The sequence below is a fragment of the Agelaius phoeniceus genome, chromosome 4 (genome assembly GCF_051311805.1).
Source record: "Agelaius phoeniceus isolate bAgePho1 chromosome 4, bAgePho1.hap1, whole genome shotgun sequence".
NCBI lineage: Eukaryota > Metazoa > Chordata > Aves > Passeriformes > Icteridae > Agelaius > Agelaius phoeniceus.
This window is the reverse complement of record NC_135268.1, coordinates 63,383,125-63,401,143: the sequence shown is the minus strand read 5'-3', so window position 1 is coordinate 63,401,143 and position 18,019 is coordinate 63,383,125. Positions and strand designations below refer to the sequence as shown.

Sequence of the window (18,019 nt, the reverse complement as noted above, 5' to 3'; positions counted from 1 at the left end):
ATGATGGAAATTCACCACAATGTATGCAATTATATTTGGCCCTGATATGAGAAAAAGTAAACAGAACTTCTCCAGCACTTCCTCAATTTGTGTGAATGTGCAAAATTTACTGCTTGCTTGATTTGCCATCTGGATTGGAAGCTAAGCAGGCAATTATTGTAAACTAGCACCTGAAAAAGCTACACTTCTCTAAACATTTTTCATAGAAAAGTCCTTAGCAAGTTTATAGTAAAAATTTGCACATCAATTGACACACATTTCATAGCTGATGCTGTGAGAAATAGAAGTCGTTGCCAAGATTAAAATGCACAAAAATCAAATGTAAATGCAAAATCCTACTGCATTTCTTAAAGGGAGCAAAGCAGTTATTTAAAATACCACTTTCGTATGGAGCTATAAAATTTAATATTCTGTCTGAACAATTTTTATATAGACAGAAGCTAAAAATATGAGTTCCTTAGAACTATTTATGCAAGTTTAACAGAGTGGGGTTTTTATTTGTAAACATGAGTTTAAAAAGATGCAATTTTATCATTTTATTATAGATGTTAAATTTTCCCAATTTTCTAGGTGTTAAATGCAGTTCACCAGTTAATTATTCCTTTTTTTAAATTAAAACAATATTTAGGAGTCTCTGATCTCTGATTTTTGCAGCATTTTCCATATCAAAACTTTACTTAAATCACGGAATAGCTTTTCCATTATCAAAAGCAGCTGTGTTATATAAGCTTCCCAGAAAGAAGTCAAAATCCACTTTTTAAAGAGATTTTTTTCTTTTTTTGCTTTTTGATTGATAGGGTTCTTATGCTTAGGAACCGTATTTCCAGTTCTTATCCACTTGTTTGCATCACTTGTTTGTTTCTACCCTGTGGTTACCCTGCCAGAAAAGAAAAAAAGCATATTCTTCAGTGTCCTTTAGTTTTTCAGCTAATGGGGGTTTTCTTGTAAATATTCTCTATTTCCATCAACTGCCAAAGAGACCTTCTTAGCACCTGCTCACTGGTGCTGAAAATTGATTATCAGAATTGTACACAGTTGTATTAATAATGTCACTGTACAGCATTTTGCCAGAGTATTAATAATTCCCTCTCTCTGTTGGCAATTATTTACCTATTTCACACCAAGAATAATTTTGCTTTTTACAGCTCAAGGCACTGATGATTCCTAGACACGCTGTGATCAACTGACATTCATGGATCCTATCCTCTTCAGTCATTTCCAGAAGATGTAATCTCCCTAAATCTAACAGTAAAATTCCAGTAGTGTGTGATGTGGCCCAAATAATCTGATTCCTGGATCTCCTAAGAACCTAATACTTATGTTGATTCAGGATTGTGAATCAACATATAGGATTATCAGTTTCAAGGATCAGGCCAAAGGAAATTCAAGCTCACTCTGTGTAAACATTTCTGATAAGAAGTGTAAGTTTACAAGGGTATCAGGTTTGCCAGATAAGACTGAACACATGCACTGAATCCAGATGACCTGGGCATCCAAATAATGTAAATGCAAGTCCAAATCAGAGTTGATTCAGCTCATCTTTTGGCAAGGGGATGCAGTTGCTCTCTAGTATTTTAAAGGCTCCAAAATAGATCCCTTTGCTCTGTTTTCAGCTACAGAAGTTTTTCTTCTACCAGAAAAAGGATACACTGCACTCTCTTGCACTCAAACTTTTCCCACTTCCACACCACTCCTCCCAGGGGATAGGCAGCTATCAGCAAGGTGGCTTGGAACTGAGCAAGGGTGCCTTCTACCATTCCCATTACATTACTGGTTGCTCCACAGGCAAGTCAAATTTAACATATTGGTTCAGTTCCTCCTGAGATCAGGATTTTATCAAAACCACTCCCTCCTGATCACGTTGAGGAAAGTTGCTGACAAGTTGTCTACCTGGCAGAGTAAGACAATGTCACAGTGACAAATGTCACCCTGTTCTAGAAGGGAATGAAGGGCAAAATACTCTTCTACTTTTCTACAACCTGCCCTCCCTAATGTGGTCTCAGAGAACAGTGCACTTAAAAAACATCTACAAACCCCAGACAAAAGAAAACAACCCAACATCTCAACAAATATCTGTTCAACACATCAGATTACAGTGCAAAGAGAAAGAAAAATGAAATAGGAATAATGAACAAATTAAATCTCACTGATTAATTTACTACTGGAAGGCATTTAATATGATGAGATTCAAATTAAGAATTTACATTTTGAGTGCCTTTGTGAAAAAAGAAGATATTTGAAATGGAAGATATTTTTTTAAACATTTGAATTCATAAGGTTTGACCTGAACACATATCAGGAATCTATCTACAAGGGCATTGCACAAACTCTTAGTCTCATTTGTACCAATAAAAACACAGCAGCATTTCACCAGATAGATCTGTCTCCAGTAAAACACTTTGAACTCCCTTTACATTACAGAAAAACTTGAAGTCTTCAGTTATATTGAAAAATTACCAGTACTGGCAGCTGTCATTCTGTTTAAGCACCAAATATTCTCACCTTGACATTCTCAGGAAACTTTCAACTTAGTAAGCTGTTTGTCAGAGACTAGTGTAAGATAAAGTAGAAGCCATTATTCATTAAAAACAGATGCACTTTTATGAAAAGAGAAGCCTACATGTGTGCATTTCACCTAAACATTATCCATAACATAAGAATAAAATAATACAATTTTAAAAAGCTCTTAGTATCGTTAACATTTAGACAATTTTGAAACAAATAAACAGAAGGTTAAATAAAATGAATAGATGGATTACAAAGATACAAAGCAAAACTGAGTTATGTGAATATTTTTCTTGATGAGTGCTCAACACTGCAATGGAATTTCCTTTATTAAATTCCACTTCATACTGACATAACTCCATATGTAAGTTATAATGGAGAAGCCACAAGCAGCATCACTCCCAACACAACCTCTTTCAATTCCTCTCTCTTTAGGCAGAAAGGAATTAATAAAAATTACAAGACAAATTATCTGTATCCAGGCTTAAAGAACAAAGGATTGACCACTGTTTCCATTAGTTTTTCTGGGTTATTCATGATGCTGAAGGGCCTGCACATGACTTCCAGAGAAAAAGAAAGCAGGACATGTCCTTCAGCCATCACCACACCTCCACAGCACATTAATGGGGAAGGAGGGACTGCACAGCACAGCAGAGCATGATGGACCCAGGTGACTGATTTAGATCTGATGTAGATCTGTGTCTGAGAAGACACAACTCTGGGCCTTCCATTAACTTATATATTGAATTGTTTCATCATAAAGGATTATTCTGCAGGAAAGCCTTGTTTTGGCAATGTTTTTAGCATGGTATTCTTACAAATCCAAAGCCTACATCTCCAAAGAATCCCTGCCAGATTTCAGGTGTTAAAAAGCAATGCCATGGACTTACCTGCCCCCATGATGAGCCCTGGTGCAGTGTCCTTGGTGTGCACTGTGCCTGACACATAGGGGTTGTCTGCCCACCGCAGATGCAGGTGGAGGTGACAATCAGGCTTGTGGGGGAAGAAGCAGAGAACAGGTTTAAAAATCACTGCTATCACTTATGCTCCTAGAATAAATGAAAGCCCAGACAGGGAGCAGCTTCAGCAATGTATGTCTTCATAAAGAAGAAGAATGGTTGCTTCCCATGGAGCCAAATTCCAGTCTGAAGTATCGGTCTTCACTTTATATCAAGAGTCTCTGGTGATGTCTGCATAGTGTGCCACTGTCTCAACAAAAAGATTTGCAAACTCAAGGAAGTCAGCATTATTATACAAACCCCCTCCTGACTGCATAATTGCTTAAAAATATTAACTAACAGCAGCAAGTATTGCATGTTTGTTGGTCCCAGGTAAATGGCAAAATTATTATTAAAAACAACTGTTTGGGCTGAAATGCCTTTTTTAGTAAAGAAGTGGTATGAAAAATAGCATAGTGAGTTTAGGACACATCATGTCTCCTTGCTAAGCAACTTACTGCTTCTTGCCCTTTGTGCAGTGCACTCAAAGGTCATATTGTTCACAGCAATGTGACCAGGAGCTTCACCAGGAGCCAGCTGCCATCTCTGCCTGGGAGCTGCTGCCAGTGCCATTGTCCCACTCATCTCAGCCTGATCTGCACCAGACCCCACAGGCTGGAGCCCTGCAGCACAGCCTTGGACTCTCCAAAAGTGAACCAGCAGCTCCTTCACTTCTGCCATGGGGAGAGGGAGTAAATCTCTGGCAGTGCAGGACTACAAGCATTTGTTTTGCCCACAAATGCAGAGCTTTGGGTCTGCAGGAGCAGAGAGTCAGTGGGAAAAATATAAGGCTTTCAGTAAATCCTTGCAAATAATAAAATACTGTGGGCACCTGGGACATCTAAACAAACAGAAATAACATCTTACAAAAAGAAAGGAATATTTTATGCAAGTTACCATGGTATTTATTTTCAAGCAACTGTCAGGAGTTCCCTTTAACAGGGAACCAAAGGTTACCTTGGTTTATTGTGAAACAAAAATATGAAGAGATGGAAAGAGAAAAATTCTTGGTAATCTGAGTTTGACTCATGATGTGCCCCATATATCCAGACACAAATGACTGCCATGATTATTCTGAACTGGGTTGTGTGGCTGACACACAAGAAATGTGCCCTCTTTGTGTCCAAGTGATTTCAAATATGAAATGCAGTGCACCAGAAAGCACTGACTCCTCATTCTACATGATGACTGGACTAAGAGCCTATGGAACCACAGCTCAAGCAATGCAAGTGCATTTGCCTGCTAAACTCAGCACAAAGCTCTTGGGCTGTTGGAACTCCTGCACATCCTACCATGCAGGTAATTCTTGCACACTTCAGAGGGAGGATACACCAAAAAGAGCCACTTACAGGTTTGCAGTTGGTGGGTTTGCCGTTCATATCAATGTCTGGAGGGTTTAGAAAATCCCAGTCACGGCCTTTGTTGTAGGTTATCAGGGTTGTAACTTTCCCATCAATTTTCTGGTTGGCCAAAAAGACTCCTTTTACACCTCTGACCTGAAGCATAGAGAAGAAAAGCTAATATCCAGCACATACACGTTTCTTTCAGCAAGGATTATCCCTGATTAGCTGCTCTTTTGTGGCTCTGAACTGTGTATCTCAGGTAGTTTCTCCTGGAAACTGAAAGGAAAGTGGATGATACCTTAAAAAAATATGAGGAAGGCAAAAATATAAGAGGAAAGGGACAAAGGGGGAACACAAGGACAATTACAAACTGATTTTTATTTCTAAATGTATTTAAAAAGCATATGCAGTTCTCTCCATGTCAGAAGGGTAATTAAAATACATGTTTAATATAGCAAAACACAACAATTTATATAGCAAAATATAAAAATTATGGTAGCATGGTCCACCAATAAAGTTTCCCCTCTGCATTTTCTTTAAATATGAACATTTTTAAAATGCTGTTCTACAAATGATGTAAGCAATTTTTAACAATCATCTGACTTTTAACCTGAACTTCTGTGCCCATATCACACAAATACATTACAGTAATGCAACACAGTATCATAGCCTTTAAAATAACACTGATCTGGGAAGCAGTCTTGTCCTTTGCAGGAAATAAATACAGGCAGATCATCTGAGAAAGACACATTGAGGGCTCAATCACCCTCTCAAGCATCTGAAATGCTTCCACAGTCCACCCTTCACCAGTTTAACCTCTGGAGAAAAAATAATAACAAAAAATGACCCTCTTCTCTTGGGCTGTTATTTTATTTCAAAACAACCTTTATTAGAAAATTACTACAACTCAAAGTGTCGAAGTTAATGGGTATAATTTTAGAAGCAGCCTGACAGTAATTATAACTTAATATGTTTAGTTCTAGCCCTAACATTTAAATTATTAACATATTAATGTATATTCCACCCATGGGCACGAGATAAGGTCTTCTATTAAAAGTGAAGGTTTCCTTAAGAGTGCTCTTGGTTCCCTTGCCATTATTTATGAGACTTCCTGAATTTTTGAAAAATTCTGGACAACATATATAAACTGATACACATTTCCAGCACAGTACAGCTTGCTCATCTCCTTGGATGCTGACTCTTAACAAAACTGAATCATTCATTACGAATAAATGCACAAGACAGCCAGCTCTTTGGATGATCAGGAATATTTGGCTCCTGATAACATGATGCACTTCTGAACTTTTATTTTTCATTTGAAATATTTACTGTTCCTTTCTTTTTCCAGTTGCCAGGTCTTAACTCCATTTAACATTCATTTAGCAGAAGTCTGCATTGAAGGTGAAAAGCAGGCATCCCTACCATCAGGCTACAGATTTGATACTCATTGTTTATTAATACAGGAAGGAACTGATCCAAACCTACAGAGAATGTGGGTGTTCTGCTGGTTATGGTAACAGCCTAGAACTTGGAAATATATATAAGTTTATATATGAAAAAAGTTCTATATAAACATTTAAATACTCTACTCTCCACAAGCTCCTTCTTTCTCAAATCCTGTGCATATGTGGTTGGGTTACTTATCCAGGATGCTGAAAGTTCAGAACCACCTCCAAATCAAACATACCATAAAAGTCACCTATTTGCAGTGCAGGTGAGAAAAGGAAAGGAAGAGAAGAAATTATGAACCTGCTTTCTTTAATTTCAAAGCATTTTAATCTTGCTGGGGATTTTTTACATAGTCTACCTTCAAGAGATAGCTCAGCCACAAAAAAAAACCTGGCAGTTCAAATATTTACATGAGAAGGCAGACTTGGGGTAAAATTTTTGTGCATGTCTTCCTTCCAGTGAACACAATATTAAATATTTAAACAATAATTAGATCAGAGACTGCAACTGAGGTTTCCCTCTTCATCTGTGGATGGCAAAACCAGTGCTGCATCATGATTATTTTTGTTTCTCCTCTCTTTCCCTTTCCCACCCACTCATTTAATGAATATTTAATAATTCCATATAATCATCAAATAGGAGTCAGGCTAAAATTTTTCTCCATTGCCACTCCCATCTCTAATCTAACCAAGCTCTAGGGTAACTTCTCCTCTCTAGAATATGGGACATAAGTGTTTGAATCTATCAAGCATTGAAAGGTTATGAAAACATTTTTTCCAGTATCTCAGTTAACTTCTCTCACTGCTGTTTTAAAAGATAAAAGCCAACCAGCACTTCACAGCATTTGCACTTTGAATGAAAGGCATAAACCCTGCTTGAAATAATAAATAGGTTTCAGGCATCTATCTTCAGAGTAAGTTCAGAAATATCATGTTTGGAGTGGTGCATTAATCTAAAACCCAATAACTAACACAAAATTATGGTGTGTAAAAAATGGCATCTTTAAAACATCCCACCCCTGCTGTAGCATTTTCCATTTCATTTCTCCTGTGGCCTATACAAATACACACCTGACTCTGTAAATACTGGAAATGAGGTGTGTCTAATCTATCTCCTGGCTGTGATGCCAAGGCACCCAAATTCTTCTGTACATTCTACTCCTTGACTTAGTTCCCTAATCTAAAATTGCAAGATAAGTATCTTTCTATCAAGAAAGGAAAAGATTCACATTAATAGTAAGTTGCTATGGAAAAGAAGACATTTCAACATTGTGCAGTGCTCAGTTACTCTGATGAACAGCCCAGGACAGCTGTACAGGAGGAAATTCAAAGCACCTTTCTGCTGATTATTTTTGAACTTTGAGCTTAGTTCTCAGAGTACCTATTTTCTTAAACAGTTCAGGGGATAGTTGTTCCCCAGTACTCTTAGAAAAGCATTTTGTACCTAATAAAATTATTTTCTGAGACTTTCTGCTGTGACTTGTTAATTGCTCCTTGTTACATTTCTGATATTTCATCCCAACAATATTCTGTTTTGTTGGTAGCAAGAAGCACAGTTCAGATGTCCCACAGTGTTTTATAGCAGCAGTTACTGAAATGTAGAAATTACTGCTCTATCATATATGTTTGTGACTAAAATTTAAATATATACAATTTGTTGTTTGGGGGAAAAAGGCATGAAGAAAGTGTACTGCAACTCATGTAGCTCTTATCTACAGAAGGAGTCACAGCAGGAACCAATGCAGAGGTATTGCATTAGTATGCCCATTCTGCAAATATGTTTATGTCAAATTTGTGACTCCTTCACAGTGGCAGCACTAGATACAATTTCAAAAACATGCTCCTTGAAATTGTCACATAATTCAAGGGCATGGTCCTTTTGGACAGTCATTTAGTGCTTAATTTTTTTTTTCTTCTCTTCTTTAAACAATTATTTGTAAATTGTTCCCTTTTACGTGTGCAACATGAGAAGAAATATGGTGCAAACAAAAGATACAGCATAGAAAAGAAAATTAATACAGACAGGCAGATACCTATTAAAAATTTTATGGCTGATGTACAAGCAAAAGATTAAGTGCAGTCAAAAGATAACAAAGATGAACAGTACAAATTGTAAGGAGAATTACATACTGGCAGAAAGAGAAGCTTTCCACCACTGAAGATTGTCTCTGTGCTGCACTGAACATTCCCCTTCCCAAGATGGGACACTTGCATTAAAATGCCCGAAAGAGAAAACCCAGATTAGAATAAAAAAAATCCCATCCTCAAGGGCTGCAATATGTGTTTTATTTATTAGCAATTTTATACTGAGTAAACAACCCACACATTATGAGCACTTGATCCCATTCTAGTAAACAAGATGAGCACTAATTATTTATCATGCAAGCTATCTAGAAGCCATCAGCACTCTCCTATAAAGCAACTCAATTTCAAAAATAGCTTAAAAGAATTGAATTGTATGGCTCCACGTGTATAGTCCTTATCATGTGTACATTTTCTTCTTAATGTAACCCTACAAATTGATCCAGCACACAATAAACTACAATTGCATTATCTAATATGCCCTCAGCAACATTGGGGAAATTATTAAACAATCAGTGTAACTGAATTAAGTTAATAATTCTTGTAGACAAAAGGATAGCCAGGGGTAGCATCTCTGTACAACTTATCTGAAATTACATGCTACAGGTGATGCAAGGAGTAGAGATTGCACCTGACTGCCTTTTAGCTTTGCCTGGTCACAGGGGTGCCCAAGAGTAAAACGCTGCAAATTAATGCTATCGATAAATCACCCAGTGGGAACGTGGCTACACACAATGTGTAGCTTCACTCATTAGGAAGCCTCATTTCTAAAAAGGTAGAGTCTAGAGAATAATCACTGGTAATGAGAGACCTTTTTGTTTTACCACAGCCATTTAGAAAGAAAAAGCTAAAGAAAGATGGAGGAGATAAGGAGGAAGAAAACACTATCATTTTCCTGCACCAAGAAGAGTCTAATTACAGCCATTTAACAGTTCTGTCATTGTGTGCCTTGTATCCAGAATTACTACAAACCTTTGCCAAAGAAGTCTGGTGCACCTTTAAAATTTTGGGTTTTGTTTTTTGTATTTTTTTTTTTAAATTAACACCAGGCAAATTACATATAATGGGACAAACTGAGTCAGACCAAAGCCAGTTTAATGCTCTGATACTGGCCAGAAAGAACAGAACTAGAGCAAATGTTACATTGAAATTCATTATTCTGAAATTCCATTCCCTAAACAGGAATGGAATTGATAACAGCCTCTGATTCTCTTCCAAAACACTATAGTCTTTTATTTTGCCAAGTGAGCTGATGTTAAAATACAAGATAAATTTGTTTACAGCTGAGTTGGTCTCATAGAAAATGCTGTTGGCACACACATGTACTGAAAGCAAGTGAATTTGTTGTCCAATATCTAATTTTGTTGGCTCTTAGCCTTTCAGAGCTCACACAACCTAGCACAAGGCTTGCAGGATTACTACTTAAAACCCTACTGGCTAAAAGATGTCCTGCTCTTAAGCCAGGAAAAGCACCAGTGAGTCACCTAGAAGAAAAAAACTGTACATAGACAGCTGCATAACTTCTTACTTCAATAATAAATTGTGTTGCCAGATTCACTTTTCAATATCTTAAAAAGAACTCAGTTTTGGATTTGCATATCCATAGAACCCCATCACAAGAATCTAGTTAGAGTATACACAACACATTAGTAGGGCAAGAGGGAAACATGTAAGTAGTAACAATGGGCTACAAATAAGAAATCCTAGACTTTCTATTTAAATATAACTGTGAAAATACATTACTTAAAATTAATTCTACTCATAATAAATAAAAAAAAAATCCTCCCCACAGACTACACAGAATGGGAAATGTAAAGATGTACCTCCAGAATATCTATCAGGACATTCTCTTCTGGCTGCTTTGTGCTCCGGACATTCTCCAGCAAGATGGAGTAGTAAACACCTTGTGGGTCAGACTGGTACAGGTTGTATGTGTCTGTCTGGTACCACTCCTGTACAGCCACAAACACCTGGTTTTCATCTGTGCTGATTATCTGTAAATCCTGTAGGAAAATAAGGTACAAAATGACTAATTTTTTACATAATTTCTATTGTACAAAGAGTGAGTTGGTCAGGAGTGTTTAATACTGGGGGGAGGGGAAACATCTGAATGTTTAAAAACAATAATCTCCCAAAATAATACTAATCAGCATGGCTATCCCAGTGCTCCAAAGTGGTTCCTCACTGCCTTCTGACTGCAGTGCAAACCACCTTAGTGAAGGAAAAAATCATGAATGTGCAATATCTGTACTCTGCTCTGACTTCAGCAGGAAATGATTTCTTGAAAGGAAAAAATAGTGAAAGGAAAAAAACCTCAAGTGACAGACTTTTTAAAATCTGGATAAGAGTCAATGGAAGAATGAAACAACATTAACAAAGCTAATCTAAAAAAATAATCTTCAAGTAATAGAGAAATGAAAATTAGGTAAAAAAATAGCATAGCACAAAGAGGATCAGATACATTGTACAGCACTTCACATGGGATATAGCACTTATCATGCACACAGCTCATGTGCATTGTAGTAGATTACATTAATTTGTCTATCTATGTCTACACAACCACTTAAATATTCAACAGGAATAAAAGGAGAGTCAACATTCTGCAATCATTTCCCAAGAATTTCAGGCATGGATATTGCTACAGCTTGCTTTCAGTTTTCCCAGCTTCTTCACTCCAAATATCTCAGACAAAAAAAAATGCACAGCTGGGGAAAATAATTTAACACTAATATCAAACAGAAGAAATAAATCAGGAAGTAGCAACACTGAACTAAGCTTAGGAAAGAGAATAAAGGGACATGACTTGGCAACATGATTTGGGAGCACAAAGGCAGATGTTGGGGCTATGTAAGAAATGACATCAAGTCACAGAGACTGGAAGCTTGTCAACTCTTGATGACCTTGGAACTTAACTGGGATATTGCATTCAGTTCTGGTCACCTTATTATTGAAAAAGTTTAAGGCAATAGAGTGAATATTAAATAGTTACCAGAATGTCAAGACAATATCAATTTAGAATGAATTGGCTTAAAAAAAAATAAAAAAAATCAAGAAAACAACTTTGTAGAACTCAAGGAGACAGACCAGTTTCATAAGAATCCAGTTAAGACTGAAGAAAGAGTGAGGAACAGAGGAACACTGAGTACTCAGCAAAGCATGGCAGTCACACTGTAGGCAATGCACAGTGACTGAGACACTTAGATTAAAAAAAGGCATGTATAGAAGTAAAATAATGCAAAGGAAAGATTTTTAATATGAACAGAGGAGGGTTATTAAATACTAATAGTTTAGTTATAGTTTAGTTAAATTTAAAGTATTTTTGCATATGTGACACATCTCAACACAAAGGAATGTAAGTGAAGTTTCCTATCAACGACAGCTCAATGCTGTTTCCAAAGACTCTCATTTGAACTTTGTAGTAAAGTAGATTTTTGTTTAGCATCCCAGGAATAGCTCTCTTTTTTTTTTTTTTGTTTTTTTTGGTACTGAACAATTACTCCAAAGCAGAGTCTGCCAGAAATGCCAGCAAAACACAGCAACTGATCACAACAGGTTCTTTTAAAAGTCTCTTTAATGTATAGAATGTTTCATTTCCTGCCTAGAGCCAGGGCAACATAAGGATTGGTAGCCCACATGGAAAGTTCCCATGGCTATCTGAAAATAAGGATGGAAACGAAGCAGAGTCAAAAAGAATAAAGAAACAATTTTTTAATGTGAAAACCTCTAGAAAACTCCTAATCTTCCACGAAGCCAGGAGCTTTCTGCAAAGTTAACGACTACATTATTACAATAAAACATTCACACAGTGCCACAGAAATGCAAACCCCCAGGGAATGCAGGCAGGGCACCTTCCCTGCCCCAATGCTGTCCCACTCCATGCTTTCCCTGGTGAGGTGGCAGAGGTAAGAGCTGGGGATGGGCTCAGGTCTGGGTCTCCCATCCCAGGCTGGGGTAGGAGCAGCTGAGCCATCAGAAGCAACACACAAAGAGCCAAAATGTGCAGTGCACAAGGACAGGGAGATTAATTTGGGGCAGACTGTGGGGGTCATGTGAGGGAAAGAGAGGTTGGATGCAAACTTTTACTCAGCAAATCAGAATTCACTTTCCTCTTGGCAGTGGCTGCTCGTAATAAAGATGTTTGTCCTCTCAGGCTCCTGGTTGGCAACTTTGCTGAGGCAAGAGTTTAACAGATCCTGGTCTTAGCAAGTGAAATTACCCTTGCACTGCCTTGAACTTTGTTCCTTCCTTTCAGATTTCCAGCTCAGCCTTACAGCTATTTTCCTTTCAGAATGATTTCTTTTCCCTCAAGAAACAAAGCAGTCTTTCAGTTATACTACCTTGCAACAATCCTGTGCAGCATTTCCTGCTTTCTGATACAATCTTCTGGGAAAAGTAATTGACAACGTGAGGAAAACTGCAAATTTCATGCCCAATTCTTCAACTTATCTTTCAAAATCCCAGTTAACACAAACTGCTGAAAATCTAGTTAAAACAAAGCCAAATGGCCATGTCACTTTTCTACTATTCCTATACTGAAAGGTGAATTTAAAAAGAAGGAATTAACTGGCAAATACAGGGGATGGATTCCATTCCTTCATCCCAGCTACCCCCACTGCTCAAGAGGTGAGAAGCACATGGACAGGGGACATCAGCAAACAGTGCTAGGCAGTACCTACTGTCTGTCACCTAAGAGTTAACCAGAAAGGATGTCCAAGGAAAAAAAAATCTTGATGGAGAGAATGCACGTTTTTACTGCTTTATCTAATTCATGGACACAGTTACAACCTTAGGCTGTAACCTCAGCAGATCCTACAAGGAAAGCATTTATTCTTTTATGATTTCACGCTTGGACTACGGCAATTGCCTTCTGCTGGACCTGCTGCCTTCTCTCTTCATTCTGCAAGCTACTCAAAGTGCCACTGATCACCACATTTTTCTGTAATTATGCTATTCACACACAATTTATTCAAATTAATTTATAAAGACCTTCTTTACTGATGTTAGAGATCTTCAGGGTTTGGAACATTCCTTATTGTCTCTATTCAGATTTTTGTTATCTCCAGGCTTCATTTTCATACACATTCACTATTTAAGATCTTGTGATTTTCTTTCACTTCCATGCTGAAATGAGAACCCATGCCCTTCCAGACGACCCAAGGCAGAACCCTCTCCCAGATTTGCCATAGCAACCATGCTGTTTCCTCTGTGGTATGTTCATTTCTCCATGGGCATCCCTTCTCTTATCTCTGCTACTTTACTTTTGCCCTCTCAAGTCTGCTATGCCTCCTCTGCTCTCTCTCTTACTGACCCACGTATCCATGCTCTTGCTATTTTGACTTTCCTCTTTATCTCTTTGTTTTTGCAAAGCTCACCAATGTCAGCTGGTATCAGCCAGTCTGTAATTCCCAAATACCAGTATTCTCCTTCTTAGGTTGTAAGCTTTTGCACAGTTCTGAGGTTCTATGAGCTGCATTGCCCAAAACTTCTTGTTGTTTTGTTTTGTTTTTTTTTAAACCTCTAAGCCCCCATGAGATTTCTCTGTTTTGTTTACTAAGGTGCTTCTTGTGCACTCTATTTTGTACAATTCCTTTGTCACAATTTTTCCTTCATCATTCTCTCTTCACTGGGACATGTTATACCACACTAAGCACAGAAATCTGTATATTTATCAGTAAAAATCTGTGAAACTATTCATAGGTCCAAAGCAGTGAACCAGCCCATGGAATTAGAATTAAGGACAGCTGGAGATGTATTGAATCAGAATTACTTTTTCTACAAAAAATGCTAAACAAATCCTGATCAAAGACTTCATATTAAAATTTGGCATGATTAAGTTAGGCATCCAGTGACAGGTCATGTCACTCCTGCTCTCTCAGGGACTTGTAAGCTGCTATGTTTGTACTACATCAATAGCAGAGAACATAATTAACAAACAAATAACACAAAGAGAGTTTCAAAGTGATACCCAAAATAATTAGGCATTTGCAGAAGGCCAACTTGTTCCAAAAGATGAGCATAACTTCAAAGAAACTCCATATCACATGGAACAGACACAGTCTGTTAAATCAGTGAGTCTGAGGGTGTACACAAGGCATTGAAAGAACTGGGCATGTTCAGCCATGACCTGGAGCACAGGCATCCAAGAACTCCTCCATCAAGTATACAGACACAATCAAATATTTCTTCTTGAAAACACTGCTTAAAAATTATTTCTTTACTTCTAACACAGAGATGCCAACAGTCTTTCCATAATTAATTACCTGTTTTTAATGTAGTCAAGTCTGTTATCAGATAAAGCTGAATGAACATGCAATCAAAAGTTGGTCCAAAAAGCCTAAACAGAGCTGGATGTGGGGCAGTTGGGGATAGCAGGAAAGAAGGGAAGAGGTTTAAAGGAGGAAGGGAAGGGCAATGAGTTGTTTTCATTGTATACAGACACATACCATCTACATTCAGTAACTGACCAGCCTATAAGTTTGCAAATACTTTACAGAATTTTATATTCAAGAAATGTTCAGTATGGTTTATCATATTACTAACTGTGATAAGAAACTCTATGACACAAATAAGTACAATTACAGCCTGAAGACAGAAGGCTACAAAAGATGACAAGATTGTACAGCCCACTAGTGCTCCTTTGTCTACAATGTGCTGATAACATAGGAAGTATCATTCAAAATTCTTGGGGGTTTAAATCTTACAATTTATGGTCAGATGCCAGAATTCTGCCCCTTTGCAATCCTTTGATGCTGTGGTTGAGCAAAATGTTAACATGAAATAAGCAATGTATTAAACAGAGAATGGTGAGGAGTAAATGTATCAGTAGTGGAACAGATGTAAGGACTCAAGGCTCTGCAGTCTCAGTCTTGACCTCCAGATGTACCACATTTATACTCCTGTAATCTCTCAAGCACAGTCAAGGTAACTGGATGGCACATATCCCAAAGATAATCCTCCTAATCTTCCTTGCATGGCTGAGCAAAAAAGTTCATGGAGAGAAATCAATAAGTTGCACAGTGAAGAAAAGAACAGTTCCTTGAATCCTCCTCAGATGGATTTGTACACCCAGCAAGTCAGACAACTGCTATAGCTCAGGTTCACTGGCTGCTGTGGTGACACTGCCTGGGAAAGGAATATTTCCTCTGCAGCAAATGCCACTGCCACCTGCATTCCCACTCTTTCCCTTTTCTTCTTTGCTCAACAGCTATTCCAGTGGAGTTCCAGAAGAATGGAGCTGCCACTAAAAACTGCTCTTCTGCCTGGTACAGGGGAACAACCTCAGCCAAAGCTTCCCAGGGTGGTGAGTGGCAGGGGGCAAAGGGGCTTCCCAAGTGGAACAAAATTACTGGGAGACTAAGAGCCTTGCAAATGAGCTGTCATAGACTCAGCAGTTTGCAATCCAACCATCTGGCAGCCAAATCCTTAGAGAACATCACACAAAAGGGTTGCAGGAATCTTCTACCATTTCTGCTGTTAATGGATAGACCCATTGAAGGATTGTCTTAGATCTATTATTGAGTGACACAGACAATTTCAGAAGTCTATGCTTAAAACCGTGATGAGTATTCAGACTGAAGCCAGGAAGAGGTGGGCATGCTTTGAGGTGACCAGGTGAAAATCAAACCAAAAAAATACATGGATCTGATAGAAGGCATCTATAGGAGATTTGTATTGCCATGAATAAAGTACAGACTTCAACCTATTTCTGAGGCAATTGGATTTTTTTCTTCTTTTGTTTTTGTTTGTTCTTACCCTATACTTCCATTTTTCCTGGTTACCTGAAAAATTTTACATTATTGCTTATTTCACAAGATAGAAAATAGATACAGAGATTGAAAAAGATAAAAGAAGCTTTTCCCACACCATATATTTTCAGAACTAAACTTTCTGAATTGCAGCAGGATACAACAAACAATAGAGCTCTTGCATCATTAAGATTTTGTAGGAGGCATGAATGAATGCAGAATCAATCAATGCCTTGTATCAGTTCTTAAAGGGAGATCATTATCAATAGGATTTATTTAAGAGAGACGGGAAGACGACTCAGAATAATTAAATTATTCCAAATTCCAATAGTAAAATTGCCATAATTTGTAGCAGTTTCCTTGGCTTGGTCAAAAATTTTGTTAACAATGTTTTTTGCTCAAATTCTCAGAATGAACTAGTTCCCAGTTTTAGTGTTACCCACATCAGAGCATGACTCAAATACCTGAACAAGGACCAGACCCAATGTACTGCTCCTCTCTCTCCCTCTTCAAATTGCACTTCTCAAGGAGAGGGCAATCAGGGCTGCAGGAACCTGTGCAATACAAGTGTGCTGACAGTCGGGATGGGGCTTTAGCCTGTGCCTCTGGGCAGACTTACCCTCCCAGCTGTGGCAGCTGAAGCTCCTCTGCTCCAGGCTGAACACAGCCCAGGGGGGATTGCTGGATCCCCTGGGACCCTCCTAACCAGCCAAGCTGACCCACAAATGCTGTCCTGCTGCTCTTGCCTTGATTTTGGTATTCACTTCCCACGAGTTCCTAACTTGTGATCTAGGTTTAGCAGCACAGAACAATCAGTCTTGGTACAATGGAATACAGTACAGAAACCAGATCAATTTTAAAACAACAGTTTGAAAACAGTAGTTTGAAAATTCCTCTTCTGTTTTGGGGAGCATACAAGCAACCTTTGATATGGTCTCACCAGCCTTTGCTTCCACCTTTCCTGGCAGCAGCCAGCACTTGTCAAATGCAGGAGACAGCTGTGGGATTCCATGCAATGTCAGTATCAAACACAGTGTTACAAAAAGAAAAAGATCTCTCACCAGCACAGAAGAAAGGTTAAAAAAATTATCTGAATTCTGATGGCCCCCAATGGCTCTGCTGTCTGTACACACACAGAGCAATGATGTGTTACAAAAAGGTGATCTCAGAGGCACTGTGGAGCTGGAGCCCAGAAACTTAACAGAGGTAAAGCTTGGCTGGAAGCTGCTTTTAGCAGCCTCTCATTCACAAGTAAGGAGGACTGTAAATATGAACAAAGACACACTATTATTTTCTAGGTTTCTCTTTGGGGATGCATTTGGACAAACACAAACAAAAACACAAATGCAAATAATATAAAAAAAAAGATAATAAATTCCTTGCAGATTTCCAACCTTTTTATATTGAAAGGAAAATGAGACATCAAAAACATTTTTTAACTATTCAGTCTGAAACTGCTCATTCTATCTCTTTATGCAAAATCATCATGAAAGGAATCTATGCAGCAAAAGAATAACATCTGAAAAACCCAGCCCAGTTCCCTAAGGCTACAGGTTGCATTTTGGCACAGCTCTCCTGATATTGTTAGACACAACCTTGACCAGTCTAGAGCAAGTTCTGACTTAGCTACAGTTTTCCTTCCCTATTAACAATCATTGCTCAAAAATTCTGTACAGAGACCACTTGGAAAGAGATTTTTTTGACACTTCATTTCATGCTTTCAAGAAAAATGAAATATAGCCTGTTATAGTCATGCTTCATCTCCTGGTTAAGCAAAATCTAATATTAAAACTCTATGAAACTCAGATCTTTCAAAAGCTATTGGTTTTAATCAATCTTAAAAAACATCCTTTGTAAATTCTTCCATTCTGTTTATCTCCAACCACCATAAAAGAAGC

General features: G+C 38.0%; 1 protein-coding gene across 6 annotated transcripts in view; it reads right to left on the bottom strand.

The window, feature by feature from the left end:
• SORCS2 (sortilin related VPS10 domain containing receptor 2) overlaps nt 1-18,019 on the bottom strand; it is a 536,124-nt gene that overhangs the window by 71,401 nt on the left and 446,704 nt on the right. For all 6 annotated transcript variants that reach the window (XM_077177749.1, XM_077177750.1, XM_054632803.2 and 3 more), the window contains exons 9-11: nt 10,200-10,379; nt 4,853-4,999; nt 3,396-3,498 (exon numbers count right to left, since the gene is read on the bottom strand). In XM_077177749.1, coding sequence (XP_077033864.1) covers nt 3,396-3,498; nt 4,853-4,999; nt 10,200-10,379 — 430 coding nt within the window. The remainder of the gene's footprint in view (nt 1-3,395; nt 3,499-4,852; nt 5,000-10,199; nt 10,380-18,019) is intronic.